Genomic DNA, 19,694 nt, shown 5'->3' with positions numbered 1-19,694 from the left:
GGGCCAAGTGGGCCGCGACAGGTGCGCTCGCCGCGGCCAGGAAGTCGCGTGAGCGACGGCGCTCCTCCCTGGCGCGCGGCCACCAGGTCGCCGCAGGAACCACGGCACTTTGTCACGGCGAGGAGGAGAGAGGGGGGCCCGCCGGGTCTATTTCCGTCCCAGCCAGTGGAATCCGAGGCCGTCATCTCTTCCACGCTCTTCCCCCCTCCCCACACCCCTTAACCCATGATATCCAGCGAGACGAAATTCTTCTCTCCTGTACCCCAAACCCACGCGAGGATTGATTCATCTGAACGACCCTTCTACTACCCATCTGCATTTCATGCACCCCCTTCCTCTTGCCTCTCCACCCACCCTCTCCCCTTATAGAATGTATTATCTACAAACGGATTCCCCCTTCCCTCTTCTGCTGCGGACGGAGAGTTGTTGGCAGCGTATGAATGAAACCTGTCGCACGTTATCGCTTGTGATCGCTGGACGAAGAAATCCCATGATGGGAAAAGTGCCAGGATATTTGCCAGGCATTTGCTCGCGAGAAGCTCGTCGGCAACTATGTGATACTAAGAGACGCTGAAGCCGCAGGCTGAGGGTATGTCACGACAGCAGGTCAGCTATTGCAGTAGAATGCACTTGGATGCAGGCCCGCGCCCAAGCGTACTCCTTCCCCCGTGCCAGCGCGAAGATGATTCATCCCCGAGAGATTCCAGGCACGTGAGGTCTTTGGCTGGACCCTGGCTGTAGGACCAAATTTGGATCCCGGCGAAACATGACCCCTCCTGATCCATTTTAGCGCTGGTTTCTCGATAAAGTATTTCACTCATGTGGTTTTCCAGGTAGTGCCCTTTGCACTTTCCTTAATCATGGCACAAGTTACAGCATGTACAACTATCCATTCTATGATATGTACCCGCATACTCAAATTTATTTATTGAAACTCATCCTCACACAAGACTTTCAAATGGCCACAACTTTCCGGCTTAAAAAATAAAAGGAGCTTTCAGTTTATTTCCTGCACATGTCTAATTAAAGATTCCACATTCTATAAAGACACGCAAAATTTTCATCGTGCACAATTATATAACCTTATTTTATCTTGTCCAGAGACTAGCTTCAAATTCATTACTTTATTTTATATATTTAATACTTTCATAAATTTAGTAACTTACTTTAGCAGTTACAATTCTCACTATTACTGATAACTATAAAATGATTTGATTCAGTTGGCTGTAGATTTTTGCAGCAAATATTTAAAGAATTTTCATAAAATCCTGTATGAATGAATTTGCTCCTGATGCAAATTTACAGGCCCCTTTTAAATCACACGAATAATCCAATCTATATATTTTTACAGTAAACCGGGTGAAATTATTCCAACTGCATGATTTTTATACATTCATAATGCTACTTTCATCTCAGATAAAAAAAAACCATATACGATAATACAGTTTCTTAGAAATTCCTAAGTTTAACTGTAAAATTAAATTCTATACTTAATTGAGTTTCATATTTTTTCTGAGATATTAATATTACTTTATATGTTTAGGTTCTTTTTGTACCTCGGATATATCTTAACCATCCACGCCAGGCTTGAGTAAGTGAGAGAATTATGCGATTATTTCTGTTGAATCCTCAGTTTGAGTTTTCCAAATGTACGAAAGTAAACTATAAGACGATATGCGACAGCAAATTACTTTTCCTTCAGTAGAGGCGCGAGTCAGGTGTCGTCCACAAATAGCTCATCTCTCCCAGGTCACCAGATTCTACCTTTGGCTAGGTACCTCGCTTCCTTACTCCACTACCAAGATAGCTGAATAACGCGCCTTTAACGAAACTCATCAACAGCTAAAATAACCATTAGAGCCTGCCGTGGACAGAGTCCTATTTTTATTCTTAATTAAGTCGTTACGGTCTTCTCCAAAATTGCTTAGCTGTAAAATCACGCTGATGAGATCGAACGCAGAGACCATTGTTCTACGATCCTACAAAGCCACACTCAGCAGATATAATGAAAACAAAAAGTCACTTAACAACAATTCAATATATTTTTAAGATGCTCAAAACCAGCTCGTAAATTCTCCCGGCCACATTCTTCGAATCTAGCAAGCTCTAGGCACGAACTTAATTATGAAATCCGATGTGAAATAAGAATGTGTACACATTTTTCCTTGCAGCAATCATCTAGGCGTGTATGTTACAATGCGTTAAGCTAGTAGGTAAATCTGATGTTTTTGTGAGTTCTTGTCCACGCACAAAAATCTCAGATAAGACTCGAGATGCACAAAGAGAGAACTGAGTCTGTGTTTTGAGCATCCCAGAGCTGGCGAGCAGGGGGAGCGAGCAGGTACTCACGTGCAGCTGAGACTCGACGTCCGCCTTCTGGGCCTGGAGCTTGTTGGTCTTCTCCTGGAAGTCGGACAGCGAGCCCTTCTCGCCCTCGAGCTGCGACAGCAGGTCTGTCTTCTCCTGCAGCAGCTTGCTGTTGAGCACCTCCAGCTCCTTGCGGGCCTTCTCCTCGCGCTCGAACGCCTCCTGCGCCTTCTGCGCCTTCTCTTCCAGTTTCTGCAATAGTTCTTGCTTTGTTTCAAACGCATCCATTTGCGCGGTCACTCTGCTCGTGCAGCTCGGTGATGATGATGATGACCAGGGGGGGGGGAAGTGGGGGTTCGGGGCGAGTGATCGAGGATCCGCGTCTATCACCCGAAAGGTCCCGTTCCGCAGGCGGTCTGCAGAGTGGCTCCCGTGCTCAGGGACAGGCTGAGGCACCCTCGTCGGCTTTCGAGAAACTGCGGTTTCTGCACCCAAAATCGCCTGCCCGTCTGCTCACTGGTGCGTGTGGGCAGGGGTTCCCCCCCTTACCCGCTTCCCCTCACGAATTGCCAAAATAAAAATAACTATGTTCCAGAAGGGGTGGAGGGGAGCACCCCGCACCCAAGCCTTAAAATTTGGACGCGATGGCGGAAAGGAGGGGGAATTCCCGGGGTGATGGTGGGGGGGAAGTAGATTTCATATTTAGAATCTCCCCTCCACCCTGCACAGGGGGCAATAAATTGGCCCCCGTGGGCAACCCGTCATAAACGAAGGCTATCTGTACCCAAGTTCTGTTCGCAAGCTAAAGATACCCCCCCGGCAGGAATAGCTTTGACAAACTCGACTAATGTCGCAGCTGAAAACTAGACATGGTCCCTGCGGAGACATTTTGACTGACGATTTCCACTACGGTTGTGAGATTCCTAAATCCTTTACATGTACCCAATTAATGTTATTCATTCCACACATCTGTAAATGCAAACAATACCAAAATTTTAAAACAAATTTTACCACGAATTTAACTCGCATTCCAAACAATTCCAAGAAAATCATGCAATATTGGGAAATCAGAAAGAACATACTTTATTTTTCACGCCAAACTTACAATATTCGTGAACTTTAAATATTTTTTTGAATACTTTGTTGAAAAATTACGAAATTCAGCGAGATCAGAAGTTCCTAGAACAAAAGCGATCAACTGCAGGAACATTGAAAATTTTGCCTGCTTGAATGTACGATCTTCTACCGATGAATTTCTCCCATCACATCAGTTTAGAAGTGCGACTGGGAATCTTCGACAAGATCACGCAGGAAAGGGGGTGGGGATAAGTATTTATTTGATCGCGTCGCGTTGGGAGGTTGTGGAACGAGGAATCAGATATTTTTTTAAGGAACTAGAGCATCTTAAACACGGAAATGAGCGGAGAGAGTTTTGGACATCACGTAAGAGACAACACCGAGAAGAACGAGCAGAATAAACATTTTTGTAACATCATCACTAGACAGCGGTCATCAAAATTCAATACCAAAAACAGAGCAGTCTGTGCCCAGAAGGCGGGACACACACTGAAGAACTTTTTTAAACTATATTTTTAAATGAAATAGGAATTTTTTATTTAAGGATATTATTCAGCACAAAAACCAAAATCCATGCGAACTGAGTTTCATGAAATAAAAATTTTACATTTTTGCGCAAGGTTTTAAGAAATTTTTACAGTTTTGTAAGGATATTTCAAGAACCAGTTGGAAATATTGACATTCTCTTAATAAATATAAATATGATTAGCATGATTTTAGTTCTTTCTTTATTTGACGATGATATAGAAACGAGATCAAGAATTTAGATTTGAGACATTCTGTAAAAACCGTTTAATTTCTCCTCATCGACACTTGATCTTTTTCAACTACACAACTACACAACAACCAAATTCGTTCCCCATGTTTTTAATTTCGCAGCCACCAATACAGCATTAGCACTTACTCTTATTTGTAGGATGAAATGTTGAAATTGTTTTTTATTAGTTTAATTGGCATATCATAAACAAAATAAAAATTTTATGCAACTATGATCATTAAATTTTTTTCATGACATCAGTTTATTCAGTGTGCGGCCCACCTAAGAGTTCAGCGTGTTGCAGGAAAAGTTGTATGGTACCAACAACCCATGAGATAGACCGTCCCCATACCAACAGTTCTACATGGGTTTTGGGTACCGAAATCTGGTTCCTACAGTGGTCGAGTCTCGATTAACTGAGCTGAGTTTCTGTGTTATCCGAACCAACCTACAGCGCAATTACCGGCAAAGACTGATCAAACATTTTCTTGAGTACCTAGAAAGTTATCTGTGTACGAAAGCATAAAAAAAAGTCAATCTCAAATATGGAATTTACTCTTTGGTCAAACCACGGAGTGACGTAAAAGAATCTACACTGAAGAATAGCAGAGCTTTCTGAAAACAAGGCGACTTTTTTAAAAATTATATCCGTGTTATTCAAGATTATGCTTATCTAAGGTTGCCACGGTCCACATTAATACAGTAAATCGAGACACAGAATAGGAATGGCAACGATGTATCAAGATATTGGAAATATCACTATTTCAAGTCCAAAATACCTTTCATTTGGTATCAATATTTTAGTACCGAGATTTTATTCCGATAGTATGGAATTTGAATAAAATAGTATTATTCTAGTAAAACATGTTAATTTTTCTCCTTTTTTTAAAACTTTTTTGTTGGTTCTTTTTCGCTTAACATCTTCTGAAGTCTATAACAATAACAATACATAAAAAAAAGGCCGGAGGAACATATAGAGAATAAAAAAAAGGAAAAAAATAATTGTATTTAGTTTTGATAAAAGAGCTAAACATGTAAAGCATAGATATATTAACAACTCCATATACCATGCACTTTAATAATTTCATAATAAGTAAAGCACGGGTATATTATAATAGAACGAGATGTCAGACATATCGATACTCTGAGGCGGATAGTGTATCGGTATCGATACATCGACGTGGCTAAGGAGGCTAAGGAGGAGTCACGCCGCGCGCAGTCACCTTGATCTCGTCCTCGATGCGCGACACGTTGAGCAGGGGCTTGACCCTCTGCCACAGCTTCCACCACGGCCAGGTGCGCAGCTGCAGGTACTTGCGCAGGTTGCGCTGCACCACCTGCAGGGCGATCCTGCAACACACCCCGGGGAGCCCCAGTTGCCAAACACCCGCCGCTAGATGGCAATCCGTCGGAATCCACCTTCGAGGCGCCTTGTTGGGGCATGGCCGGAACATAACTCCCGGGCCGTATTCCAGAACGAATCCCAGCAAGGAAACAAATCGGCAACTGCTTTAACAAACGGTTACCTGCGCGAGGCTAGAAAACTGGTTCCCAACCACCTATACAAATTTTACGACCAAAAATTCCAGAGATATCAGCACACCTTATTTTTTTTTTGTCAGGGAATACTGACCCAAGTGTTTTGACGTTGACCGAAACTTATTTCGAACTCAGCCACAGATAATTTGACACAATGTAGCGATGGAACCTTTTTTCCGCAAAGGCGAATAAAGGAAACTTGAAAATAACTCTGCAAACGAAATATTTCTCGAAAATTTTTCCAAGTGCCAGAAATATATAGAGGACAAAGCAACAACAAGTAAAATTCAGAACATATAACGTACATTACGTGGTATCGATCTTGAAATATTTACCATATAGCAGTCAACTCACGATTGTTAGGTGGACTTAGTTACGAAATATTTTTGAAGAGCCTCTTAATTTTGACAAAAAGTTCAAATAAATCTCAATGATATTTTAACGAAGCTGTGATGAAAGGGGTTTATTTCCTTGCAGCAGAGTTTACGCAGAATTTCATTTCGGAAGAGAGCACAAAAAAAAAGGGAGGGGGGGGGGATGGGGTAGAACGATTTTTCCCGTTCTTTGCTTTCAAGTTCTTTCCATTTTTTTGGTGCGACAGATAAAAATTTTTGGGCTAGGGGGGGGGGGGATAAACCCTCTCCCTCACATCGCCCCCCTACGTAGGCCCCATACCTCGGAGAAGGTTACACGAATCTCTGCAGCTACGACAAGCCCCAACCTGCGCGAGCGCTGGAAGGAATCCCCCCCCTCCCCAAAGTTTCCAAAATTAGTGCCCCTCCATGCGCCGCAGCCGAGACACCAAGTCATGCGTGTATTTATGGACAACTCCGTCTTCCCGCCTCGCCCCTCCCTCAGCGACCGAGCGTCATGGTGACTCACCCTGAGTCATTCTCGGGCTTAGCAATGGCGCGTCCCATCCTTGGATGCAGGGTGCATTTTACGAGACCTGTGTTTGCGGGGAGACCTGAGATGCACATAAAGTTCTGCCATTCCCGAGTACACCGGAACAATTCACCTTCGGCCATCTTCGGGATTTGTTTTACTTTTGCGCAGAAAAAAATGAATTCAAATATTAAAAGTGGTCGGTTAGATTAGCTACATTAAAACACTTTAAAACACCATGGACGGTTAGATTAGTATAGCTACATTAAAATAAACAGAGAAATATAAATATATTTAAATAAACCCGAGGTTGGCCGAAGGTGAATTGTTCGGGTGTAATCGGGAATTGCAGAACTTTATGTGCAACTTAGGCTTCCCGTGTTTGTGAGGCGAGATGGTAAGGGCGATGCTCGCCGGCATTTCTAGCGCTGTATCGCCTCTGAGCGCCAGGCTGTGAACTTGAGCGCAGTCTTCTCGTCTATGAAATTTCAGCTGTGACCGCTAACAATTTATGGTGGAGAAATGAAGATAAAGGTGTAATGCCAGGCCCTTAATTCCTTTCAGAACCTATACCGGTTGTTTTATGTTTAACAAATTAGTATGAAAACACGCATTTTAGCAATTTTAACTAGTCTAAAAATACAGTTTAAAAACTTTATTGGGAAATAAAACTACTTTTTGGCTCTCAGCGACAACTTGGATGTTTTTTCGTAAATAGAACCCACTCGAATATCTTGAGTAGTTTTCAAATCGTTCCTGAAGGCTCTGCACATCGTATGTGTGTCCAGGTAGGCGCACTCTTAAAGGGCATTTACTCTCTGTTACTAATGCATAATATATAATATTAGCGCTGTTCTTGGTCCGGTTTGTTCTGTTGACAGACATATGCATATAACACAAAAGTTTTGGGCACCACTTTACAATTAACAAAAAAGTTTTTCAATGCATTAATTTTTTTTTAATTTTAAGAGTATAATTTGGAATTAGATTTGTGTAAATACAGTTTCTTGTTGTATTTCAACAAGAGCTATATATAATAACAACAGACTAGACAATCCCAGATGATTTCATGTCATTTAAGTGGCGGGAGAAGATAAATATGAGATACACTTGCTGAAGTATTGCAACAATATATGACTAATATTTTGTCGTAAATAGAAAAATGAGAAATGGCTTTTGGAAATGAATGTATTTTAACCAATATGATAAGGCAGGCAAGAGAAGGGCATAAAAATACAGAGAGACTATTTCAAACAACCCGATATTGAAATTTTAGAGAGAGAGAGAGAGAGAGAGAGAGAGAGAGAGAGAGAGAGAGAACTGCAAAACTTTATTTGTTCATGGAATACATTCACGCAGCATGGGCTGTCTTTGCTCTCTTCTCAAGAAAGAGTTGATATTTGAGCACATCTGAGATGTTTGGAATGAGACTCGTCTTGCATGTGCTTAGACCGAGGTTGGACTGGGTGTAAGGGGAAAAAAATGGAAAGCTTTGAAGGGTGATATTCCAAGGCGGCGGGCATGTTGAATTCGACCCAAAGGGCTGGAAGGTCAGGACCACGTCGCGAGGAGGCGCCGCGGGGAGAGACGACCCAGTCCGTCGAGAGGGGGAAGAAAGAGCAGCAGGTCCCGTGCAGGGAGATCGCCAGGCGCTATTTATTTATCCTGCGGGTGTCAGGCGGCCGGCCTCTTATAATTTACGCTCGTGGGAGACCCCCCTCATCCCCATCCCCTCGCACCCACCGCTGACCTCCAACGGTCTCTCAAGCCTCCGACGACGTAAACACGGCGGTCGCGCGTCCCTATTTCTGGAAACCTTGGTGTAAACTCGGGACGGTGATTGAGCGGGCACTCAGTGTCGAACCCCGCGTTGCGCGCGCGCGGGCAGGGTGGAGGGTGTGTGTGTGTGTGTGTGGGGGGGGGGAGAGGTGTATAAATGCGCGGCGCGTCGTAAACTCTGGCGTCGAAAGCCTCAGGTTCCCGTCAGGGGTCGCTGCCAAATGCACGCAACCGGGAGGCGCCTCACCTGGCGGGAGTTGTTTCGGTCCTGTAACGCGAGGAGTGTCCACCGGCGAGTGACACCGAAGGGGGCGGAGGACGGATTTCCTTCTCCCTGACCCGAAAATACCGCCCTCTTTTCCCACTTCGCCATTCCGTGCTCGACGACAGCCGTCGTCAACCGCGGGAGAACTAAACAGGGATTAGTTCAAACCGTCGTCGGCCACGCTTTCCCCCGCGCGCAGCCCGATATAACTCCAGAGCATCGTCACGAGTCCACATGGAGACGAACGCCAAGAGAGGAACTTCGAACGTGTTCAATATTTTTCGTATTAGTAGTGTTACAGTGTTTCTCTTTCTTAACAAAAAAACTTCACTATTTCTACTCTCTTTTTGGCCCGATTTGGTTCATTAACGAACTTGACTGAAATTTCTATCCCTACATTATGTTTTCAGTATGGAAGTAATTCATGCAAAATTACGGCACTTATCGTGTCGATAAAAATAATTGTTGGTTTTGTGGTTTAGGAATCATGAAACGATAAAACTAAGTAACAATTTATGTCACACCATGAGTAAAATTGATGGAAAGTGAATGACGGCGTTTACCAGAAACGGTAGAACCCTAAATATGATTGTAAGTTGCTGGATGAAGGCATTGAAAAAAGTCGACGCAAGAAGCAAAATTGAGGTGGACCATACATGTATCTTAAAAGAGATAGAAATAGAACAGTATTTCAACATTTGACGCGAGTCACGGCAAAGAGAGCACTCAAGCTACTTATTTTTATATTAAAGGTAAGAGTGTTAAACATTTCCGGAATCTATGCTAAAAGTTGGCACCTTAGCTGTAAGTGAACGTCCCTGCAATTTTATTTATGCATTTTACTAGGAGACTTGTGATTTTGACACCCATTGAAATACCTCACAGTTGAAAAGGGAACGTAAGTAGCACACAACGCGTCAAAAGAAGCAGAAACGCAAGCGTTGCGCGCTTTACACCAGTGTTATTTTTTTTTCTTTTAGCTTGATAAATATACACTTGGAAGAGCTCAAAGAGAAGACTGCAAGCTAGCCAGAAGGCCTGTTGGTTCTCTGTGCCAAAGTTATCTGTTTCCTGGAAAGATTTATGTTCCTTTTTCTCGTCGCAAATGTTCATCGGGTGCCGAAACTAACTGCCCATTACACACGCTAAAAAAAAAGAACCAAATTAATAGAGATTTAGGTCATGATTTGACGTCAGCGAAACATCAGAGGGCCATGCACATTTAAGTGGACGTTTTAGTTTTCCTAAAACAAGCCAACAAATATAACTAATGACTTGACATCACAAACGAATCAAAACACACACGAGACATAATCAAAACGACACAGATCTTGGAATGAACAGAGATCTTGGTACTCAAACATCCATCGATAAGCCCGAGAAACGAACACAAAAGCAAGGAACATTCACAATAAACATACATTAAGATGATAACTCCTTGTCAATGAAATGGCAAGGGAAAGAAGACATAATCATCCAAAATTTGATTATGGGATCAAAGAAAACTTTCAACAAAAATAAAACAAGTAAATGAAACACAGCAAATTAAAGAAAACAATTACGAGAATACCCTTTTTGCGGCTCCCTGATTGCATTTAAAAGTCTCGGCTTGTCCTTACATGACACATTAAGAGTAATTGAAATTTCGCTTCATTGGTTTCGTTTTATTAAAAAATTTAAAGTACCTATGGAAGCATTGCAACAAATGAATTTTGCTATGAATATGAACATTTTATCTGCTGTTTGTACAAAATCAAGCAAATCTTGATTGAGTGACCAATGTTACTCACCAGGAATTAATTTTCTGTATTTCCTTAAGTGGGCAATACACACAACTTTACTTCTATCATCCCACTTTTGAAATTTTTTTTTTTCCATAAAGGTTTGGGATCAGCAAACAATAAAATAAATAATTACAATTTTGGGGAAACAATAAGGGGTTGAGTCTTAACGCGTTAACACAATTGAAACCTTTAGACGTGTGACTTCACGCGCGTGCATCACCACATTGCCACCGCGTGAGGCCGCTGTTTGTCCAACAGACGGTCTCCGCGTCCTGGTCTACGTCGTGTGACGACGGTCGAAGTGAAGGTCACAGGTATAAAAGTTTCCCCCGGTCGCGACCGGAACCCGGCCCGCGGAGACACCCACCTCTGGTCCTGTAGCTTCTTGTACTCCTTGCGGCCGAGGTAGCCCCGGATCCAGGACTGCAGCCAGGTGATGATCTTGCTGAGGCGCTCGTCTCGCAGTTCCTCCATCTGACCCAGCACTCCGGCGCGGAAGAACACCTGCGTCGCGGCGCGCAGAGGGGCACAACTCACACACTCGCCGGACCTACTGCCTCTCCTCGCGCCGCCGTGTACCCACCCCCGGCCATGGATCCCGCCTCAGACTTGACTCTTTTAGGAAATAGTGCCAGACGGTCTTCTTTTCCTCCTGCCATCGTCCTTTCGACAACAACGTTCGTAACGACTTCATGTGATCGTCATTATTCATTGACAAACATCACGACTTCATACAATACACAATTGCAGTTTTACACTGTTTGTCATCGGAGAAAATTTTTTTCTAAATACAAAATAGGAAATTAAAAAAAATGAAAAAACATAACTCCACAGGAAACAATCCCAAATCAGCTGATGTCAAACAGACAAGCCCAAAGATGAAATTAAACAGCGACGACAGCACAGACGAACACACGCGTACTGAAGTATAAAACCCCCTGTTTTTCCAGTGTTTGATATCATCCTGTTTGTGCCTGATGACGGGAACAGATGTCAGTTCCCGAAACGATGCAGTTGTTTTGTTATAGGAAACCTACTGTGTTTGTCGGTGTTTTCGTTTTGTTGTCCATCATATCTGTTTATCTGCATAGTTGTGTTCGTATTTTTGCTGCATTGTCCAGGTTTTGTTTCGTTGTGTGTCTCGTCGTTGCTAGCCCACTGTGTTCGTCTGAGCTATTATTATTTTTTCCATGACTAAATTACTTCCACGGAATTCTTGTGCTGTCTGATTTTTAAGTTTGAATGTATTAGTCTGTGCTGTCGTCGTTGTGTTCATCTGTTTGACATCACCTGATTGAGGCTTGTTTCCTGTCGGTTTACATTTCTAATTTTTGATTTATTATTTTGCATTTATGAATTTTTCCCATGACAAACAGTGCAAAGCGGCAACGAACGTAAGTCCAAAAAATTGTATTAAATAAAAATTCCCAACTGCATGAATTAAAGAACGAATTAAAACATGATGTTGGACACACGCCATTGCTAGTTTACACCATTTGTTATAGAGAAAACCCGAAGAATGGACAAACAAAACAAAAAATACTCAAACTCACGCACAAAAAACCAAGCCAAAATCTGCCGAAATGTTAACTGTATACACCATACAGAGAATTCAGTGGAAGTAATTAGAGCCACATAACATCACGGACGGTAACAATTTTCTGGCAATGACGAGACGGTTGCGACAAGAACACTAAATACAGACAACTGTCTTGTAGTTGTTCGTCTGTGCTGTGATACTCCCTTTCACGGAATTCTATGCGTTAACTATGCATTTAACATCGGCTGATTTTGGCTTGGTTTCCTGTGTGTGTGTTCATATAGTCATATTTTGTTGTCTGTTCTTCACGTTTCCTCTGCGACACATGGTTTTAACCAGCAACGGCGTATGTCCAACATTATGTTTTGAATAATTCTTCCCAGTTGCAAAAATCATCCAAAGAACGAACAATATCATGTGATACTTTGCTAGTGGCAGTCAGTAAATGAGTACCGCGGGCACTATATCTGAGAACTATCAAATCTGAGTCAAGTCATATAATACAGTTGATCGCGAATAATTTAAAGGGGAACAATGCTATAGTTTACTTACTTTCATTTCTTTAAATTAACCCGGTTACCAAAGAACCTTCCATTTTTACCCATCCATACGTTAATAAAGTTCAAGGAATACTTCTTCACAGAATCATTGCAATGCCCTAGTAAGTTTATGTTAAATTTCTGAAATGCATCACAAGTTTTGGTGTTTCGTTCGTTTCCCCTTCGTATTAAGTATTTTTAAAATTATTTTAATGTTTAAATAATTCCTCAAATTTTCAGATTTGAATTTTTTACTTATATATTTTACCCCAAAATGATTTATAAATTGAAATTAAATGTATTTGGGACGCTTAGGTATATTTCTTGTAGAAAAAACTACACATCGTCCCTTACATAATGTTTCTAGCTCATATGCGACCTACGTAAATGCACTGTTTCCAAAATTTGAGCACTGCATGCTGTAATATTATACTTAAATTGGTTATTTACATAATTAGTTATTTTTGACTCTCCAGATACTGTAAGAGCGTCAGAAAATATTTTTGTGCTCCAATGTAATTCCTACTGAAAACCTGTGATGAGATACGAAGTAATTGAATTTTACAAGCTACAAATTTTATACACCTGTTATTGAAAATAAAAGTTAATATATTTTAAATTACACAAATTATCTATACACCATGTGTTTAAAAACACGCAATTAAACAATGAAAACAGTAGAATGAATTAGTTTTAATCCAAACACTTGTTAGCAATTGTTCAAGACACATGGTCTTGGTTATGAACGGAGATGGGGGAATGGTTAAACAGTAAACTTGTGGTCGGGAGCATGCAAAATTGTCACATGGGGTTAAGAAGCATCACGCCTTTGGCTTTCAGCAGTTGAACATCATAAACAAGGCCATAAAAAGCCATGCAAAATAATTGCTGAAAACTGAGACATAAGCGTTTTGTATAACCATGACATTAGCTCATACCTGTTTAGAGCAACTTAGTAGTATTTGTGAATTTTTTTGAAACTTTCTGGAAGGGATATGTAAGTATAAAATCTCAAATTTGAATGTGTTTGTAAAAATTAAAATTCGGTAAATAGTTCCACGGTTGTATCTAAAGGCGACAGTTACAACTACATACCGTTGGACACATATTTCGTGGAATGAATTCTGCTGATATTATCAGGGTTAGGTTTTTTTTTAATTTTCGCACCGTAAAAAAAGTAGTAGTTTACGAAACTATTGATTTTAGGCGTCATTTTGGGCCTGTGACATCACTAAAGTAATGTACCAGATGTCTATAAATGTTCAAGCATGTATTTTTTTGTGAAAATGTTTATATAAACTTTTAATGTCCTGGATGAATGAATTTAATTTCGCTAAAAGAAACTGGTGTAGATCACGCGCAATTTTTAATTACTTCTAAAATAAGCTATGTACGCTGAGTAGTGTTCACCGGTGAGTTAAACGTAGCTTATAACATACGCAGGCAAGTGTTATGCGCTTATTACCAGGGCGACTGGCGGCATTGCTTGCAGTTATCAGCGGCTCGGTGGTTCGCAGTCCCTTGCATCACAACGGCTTATCTCATGGTCAACAATCACTCTTAGGTTTAAAGTTTACCTTAAATAAAAGTAACCATAGTGAAATACGCGTTCAACTGAAAGTATTAAAATCACCATTCATTCAAATAATGAACACGCCTGACTAGATAAATACCGTCTGGACGAAAAAAAGGGAAAATTTGATGGTACCTAGCTTTCGAATGAAACTTTTTGTAATATGTCTAGACTGCCATCGCACACGCTAAATTATTTTGGAAAAAATTCCATACAAACGACCGCAGTTAATTGAAAAGATTAATGGAACGCTTTATATTTACACAATTTCATTGAGTGGAAGTAAAAATGACTAGTGACTGAATTGATCCAAAATAAGTACTGCTCAACTCTGAAATGTAAAGTGGCATCTAAAAAAAGAATCATTGCTTTCTCATTGCTAGCAGAGTTATAGTAGTAGGATTGGTGGAAATCTTCTAGGACGTGTTGTGACAATAAAGGTATTTAAGCATTTAGTATACAAAACGATAATGAAAACGGTACTGTATTGTATTAACTTCAAATTATTTTTTTATTACGTTTATAAAACTCGAGAAGAAAATAAATGATAGCTGTCGCACTATATTCAAACCTTAATTACACACAATAATTTATCAGCCTATAGGAAAAATACCCTTTTACGCGTAAGAAACTATGTATTTTCACTGAAATACATGAAAATAGGGATTCGAAAGATATATTCTTTGTTATCACGATGATATTATTTTCGGAATATCACGGAATTTCGAGCACTTCACGATTGGAAAAACCATCCTTGGTTACAGCACTTAGCCAAACGAGACTATTTATCAGGTAATAGTAGCAGAAGCGCTCGGAGCCCGACGGTTTTTAGGGATGTCCAATAGCATACCAGACTTAAACAGTGTTCGAACTGGTCAGTTCCTAATTTTGTAATTTCTTATTTGGTACGGTGCATTCATAATTCACTGGTTTTGCACTCTCTTAGATACCTCTGTTAATACAGAACTTTTTAAATGAGGATTTAATTAGTTTCATATTTAGGATATCCTGCCGATTTATGAAATAAATATCTCAAATGCCACAGAACAACTATCATAACAACTTTTCATACCTTATTTTACATTGGAATAATAGTTGAACATTTTTTAAACTGAGTACCACGGCTAACTGCAATTGATAATATTTATTTTAATTTACACTCTTCAGTGTAAGTTCAACATTAGTAATTAACACAAAAACGCATTTGTTTCATAAGCAAAACCAAAAATTTGCAAATGCGTATTTTTTTTGTAATCTGTAAGTTTCGTCAGTTACAAAATACGATCAACGAATTTACAAAATACGTTATCGTATTTTTATACGAAAGCCGGGTTACGCGACACCATACACAGTAAAAAAAAATATTGTGCTGTTTATGAGGAAAATCCTTGGAAACTCGGTTGCCAAAACGATATCACTTGTAAAACTGCAAGGCTGTAAAATTGCAAATGGTGCAAAACTCTGTATCGAAAATTTGACAAGTGATAATCGTTGGAAACTGAGTTTCCGAGGACTATCCTTGTAAAAGAATTTTTTTTTTTTTTTACAATTCATGTCTTAAAACAAACACGTGCTTACGTTCAGCCGCAGCTCCAACACAAGCAGGCGTGTCGGCCTGTTATGGGCTACTGTAAGATTCTGGTGTGATCACGTTTATAACGAGCATTCCGTGTAGTTTGGAGGTGCTGTGTTCGCTCCTCTATTTACTTCCCACGCGATTTCAAATCTCCTGCCCGCTTTCCTGTCTGTTCCTACTGAAAAAACATAATGTTTCCTTTGCAGTCATCGACAGTGAACGCCGCGTCAGGAACCGGAGGAACCGACGCCCCAAGCGCCGGGACGCCGACGCAAGGGACTCCGTACCACGCGAGAAGTGGGGTGACGCGGGGTGTACCTTGGTGTGCCCCATGCGGAACTGTTCCGGGTCGATGTTGACGTGATCTAGGATCACGCTGGTCGCCTCCTGAGGCGTGAGGCTGTCTTTCACCAGGTGGGCGCACAGGATTTTATAGCTGGCGCACACACACACACACACTCGCCGTCAACAGGATGGGTGAACACAAGAGTCGCAACACAACAGGTGAAAGAAAACAACAGAGACAATTATTTTGATTGTTTTTTTTCTTGTTGTTTCTTCCTCTTACCACCGCACACACATGCCGAAGCTTCACACACTTTTGCAAATGGGAAAATTCATCAACATTAACATCAAAAGAGTTTGCTATTGCAAGATATTCCAGTTTCTGATATGCATACATTTTTGATTTTACCAAAATATATTTCCACGAATAAAACCGAATACTTAATACGGTTTGAATCTCATCCATAATGTATAGTGGTAAATTTATTTGAATGTAAGGGTGTTCATGAATTGCAATTGCAAATAGCGTGTGAGTCCTGGAAAACTGAAACGCAGCAACGTGGTCATTGTATGGACACACGTGAACAGGAAACTGCAGGTCAGCTGCATGTTTGTTTCCGTCCAAAGCGTGTAGACAAGCAAAGTTGAATGGAAGATATCTGGAATAGAATAAAACAAAACTCAGCACACACAGATCAAAACAACGGATTGCAGCCCACGAGTCTCAGTTGTGGGTTTTTTTTGTTGGTAGGCTTCTGTTCATCGGGGCCTATGTCTTTTTTTTTTTAGACTTGCAGATATCAAAGTGGTGGTGGGGAAATTATGGGAAGGAGATAGCGAAGACAAAAGGAAGGAGACACAGAGAAAAAAAAGAAGAAGTGAGAGATGAGGTGTTACACAAAAGACGACGGATACGCGGATGCTAGCTCAAACTTAAACACAGCACTTAACTCCAGCGAGCATCCTCGCAGCCTTAAACGAAAGGTCAACTGGGCTGGGTCTTTAATACCAGACGAGGATAGTGAAAGCTTTTACTATTCCCGAATCTCATCAATGCACCCCTTATAATATGACCAAATAATTTAAAACTAATTTTTGGACTCACGCCGTTGCTGGTTTCCTTAGTCATGGAAAGTAAAACAGCAATATCGTAAGCCCAAAAAAATGTTTTCCATCAATCTTTCCCATTGAAAAAACCAAAATGAACAAATAAGTCTAACTTCGTGGCTGTGCTAATTCACTTCTGGAACGACTACGGGACACGAGAAGCTGTGCGCGGGAAGCTAAGTGAGAACCAGCACCGCCGACCCTGCACACACTGGACCAGGGATGTGCGGGAGTGGGGGGTCGAAGCAGTCGCTCCTGGGCGACAGGACAGGGTACATGCCTTGGTGTGGCCCAGTCGGAAACTGTCTTGATCCAGGCCCACAGTGTCCAAGATGTTCTCGCAAGCCTTCTTAAGGTCGTCCCCAGCCTTGTCGGCGCCTTTCGGGTCCAGGATCTTGTACCTGGTTTTCGTCGGAGGGGGAAGAGGAGGAGGAGGGGACAAGAAGAAACACACAGTTATTGGAACATGCCAGCGTTGGTGGTTTCACTCAGCCACCTCCGGTCGGAACATATTTGACCTTTCCCCATGCGCTATCCGAAGACTGCACAACAAGTTCCAGTGACGAAGGCAGATTCGTTGTTTCCGTGCAGTCTTGGACCGGTGCAGGATTGCAGATGGCTCCATTCCAGTGGAGCTTCTGCGCGATTAAGAGGGAGGGGGGGGGGTTGAACACAGTGATGCAGGAGTTGGCGATGTCTCATCATCTTTTGCGCGGGGCGTTTCTGCCAGTCATGAGGGTCGGGGTGTGAAAAAAAAAAAATAAAACCGTTATAGCTGTTTGTCTAAAACTTGAGGGATTAAGATTAGGGTTCACAGAAAATATTTCCATGGTTCACTGTGGACACGTCAACTCGTCAAGGAACGTCAAATGTGACGCAGTTTTTTTTGAACAAATACTCGTGCTTGCGTGAGCTCTAAAGAAATGTTTCCTGTGAACGTTTTGTCATCGAAGGTAAAGAAAGAGGGCACGAGCGGTCCCTGCGCTCGTTCGAAGGGGAGCACATCAGGGGCGGTCGAGACTGCCTTGCCTTGGTGTGGCCGATACGGTAGCTATCGGGGTCCAGCCCCACTTCCTCCAGGCACTTGGCCGCCGCGTTCTTGGGGTCGCTTTCCTTCTGCATGGTGGCCGGGGCTAAGATCATGTAGCTTTAAGGGAAGAGAACAAAGAGAAAACACGATGTAGCTGCACGTCTCGGAAGCACCGGCGTTCTTGGGTTCGACGCACTCCACAATACTTACGCCGGCAAGTCAGCTGTTCAAAGAGATTGATCAAAACTTGTCAAATTCAACGCTACAAACTTTTTATTAATATAAAAAATTAAAAGGTTTATAATTTAATTTTATATTGATTTTTGTAAAATACGCCTCGGTTATTTGGTTAAATAAAAAATATTAGATAAATAAAAATATCAGCAATAAGCTAACTTGAATTGTAAGAACATAATAAGTTTAGTTCAAAATAATAAACTTGCATCAAAAAACGCAAGAACATATCTTAAAATATTGAAATAAGATTTAATTGTAACAAGTTCCAACAAAACATTATGACTTTTGATGTACCTATGGTCACAGATATTTGTTTCCCCTCCCCCTAGTTTGTATACTTTAATAACGCGGATGAATATTATCGGTAACATTATATTTTATCTGGCGCAAAAAAAAAATAATTTCTTTACTTTTCACATCCCGTTCCTAAAAATTGGCAACAATAGTTAAAATAATATTTTTTTTTGAAAAATTACTGCGTTTACCAAATGTTTCATAAACAATAAATATTTATTTATTTTGATGGATCAACACTCAGAAATAATTTAGTATAAAGTAATCGGGAATAAGATTGTTCAAAATGTATTTAATCTAATTAAACACTATTTAAGTGTATAATAAATGTTTAAAGAATGTATGCTCTTGAACCTTCTATATTTGATTTAGAACTCAACTAAACAAACAAATGTTTAACAGTTTTTTATATATCGTAATCAATAATTGATATTGCTTATTTTGTATTTTAATGAAAGACTCCGCTGTTTTTTTTCCTGATATATGTCTGAGTGTAGGTATATAGTTCTCAATTATCAGATAGAATGCATAAAATTATAACTAGCACTGTCCCTGTCACGTATACGTCCTTCCAGCTTTATAGATACGCACTGACATGGCGGAATGAACGAGGAATTTGTGGCCCAAACTTACCGGAGCTTGAAGTCGGGGTACACCATCCTGTTGGGGAAGCCCTTTCGGCAGATACGGATGCCCTCAAGCACGCCGTTACATGTCAGCTGGTGCATCACCAAGTGCGAGTCAATCAGACCTGCGAACCAAAAATAAAACACCAATGCATTTAGGTGATGCGACATTGTTTGCATGCACAAACAAATTTACAAATGATTATGGAATATGAAGGTAGTAATGTGTGATGGTGGGGGAAAAAAATCTAAGGAGTGTTCTGAAAAAGTTTGTATATAGATTTTTTTTTTACTTTTGCAAAAGATTCATTTGGAAAGCCAAGAAATAGTTTTATAATATAACAATAAATATATTGTAACTTTGTACAACACATGACATTGGCACATAAATTTTCTATTTTAACTGATGTTTCATTTAAGCATTATATTTTTAAATGATGGAAAATATAATCGAATACTCAACAATTGACTTTATTTTGTTTTATCCTGCTTGC

The 19,694-nt window shown here is 40.8% G+C and overlaps 1 protein-coding gene across 50 annotated transcripts in view; it reads right to left on the bottom strand.

Annotated features, from left to right (window-relative positions):
* Nucleotides 1-19,694, bottom strand: part of LOC134532697 (myosin heavy chain, muscle) — a 113,709-nt gene that overhangs the window by 36,155 nt on the left and 57,860 nt on the right. For 19 of the 50 annotated variants that reach the window (XM_063369415.1, XM_063369453.1, XM_063369413.1 and 16 more), the window contains exons 19-23: nucleotides 19,208-19,325; nucleotides 17,294-17,414; nucleotides 10,761-10,897; nucleotides 5,365-5,491; nucleotides 2,350-2,559 (exon numbers count right to left, since the gene is read on the bottom strand). In XM_063369415.1, coding sequence (XP_063225485.1) covers nucleotides 2,350-2,559; nucleotides 5,365-5,491; nucleotides 10,761-10,897; nucleotides 17,294-17,414; nucleotides 19,208-19,325 — 713 coding nt within the window. Of the gene's footprint in view, nucleotides 1-2,349; nucleotides 2,560-5,364; nucleotides 5,492-10,760; nucleotides 10,898-15,939; nucleotides 16,058-17,293; nucleotides 17,415-18,042; nucleotides 18,161-19,207; nucleotides 19,326-19,694 lie in introns of all 50 variants that reach the window. The other 31 variants (XM_063369455.1, XM_063369410.1, XM_063369409.1 and 28 more) reach the window with 2 other exon arrangements.

This window comes from Bacillus rossius, chromosome 6 (genome assembly GCF_032445375.1).
Source record: "Bacillus rossius redtenbacheri isolate Brsri chromosome 6, Brsri_v3, whole genome shotgun sequence".
Classification (NCBI taxonomy): Eukaryota; Metazoa; Arthropoda; class Insecta; order Phasmatodea; family Bacillidae; genus Bacillus; species Bacillus rossius.
Note: the sequence above shows the minus strand (reverse complement) of the source record. Positions and strands in the feature narration are given on the sequence as shown.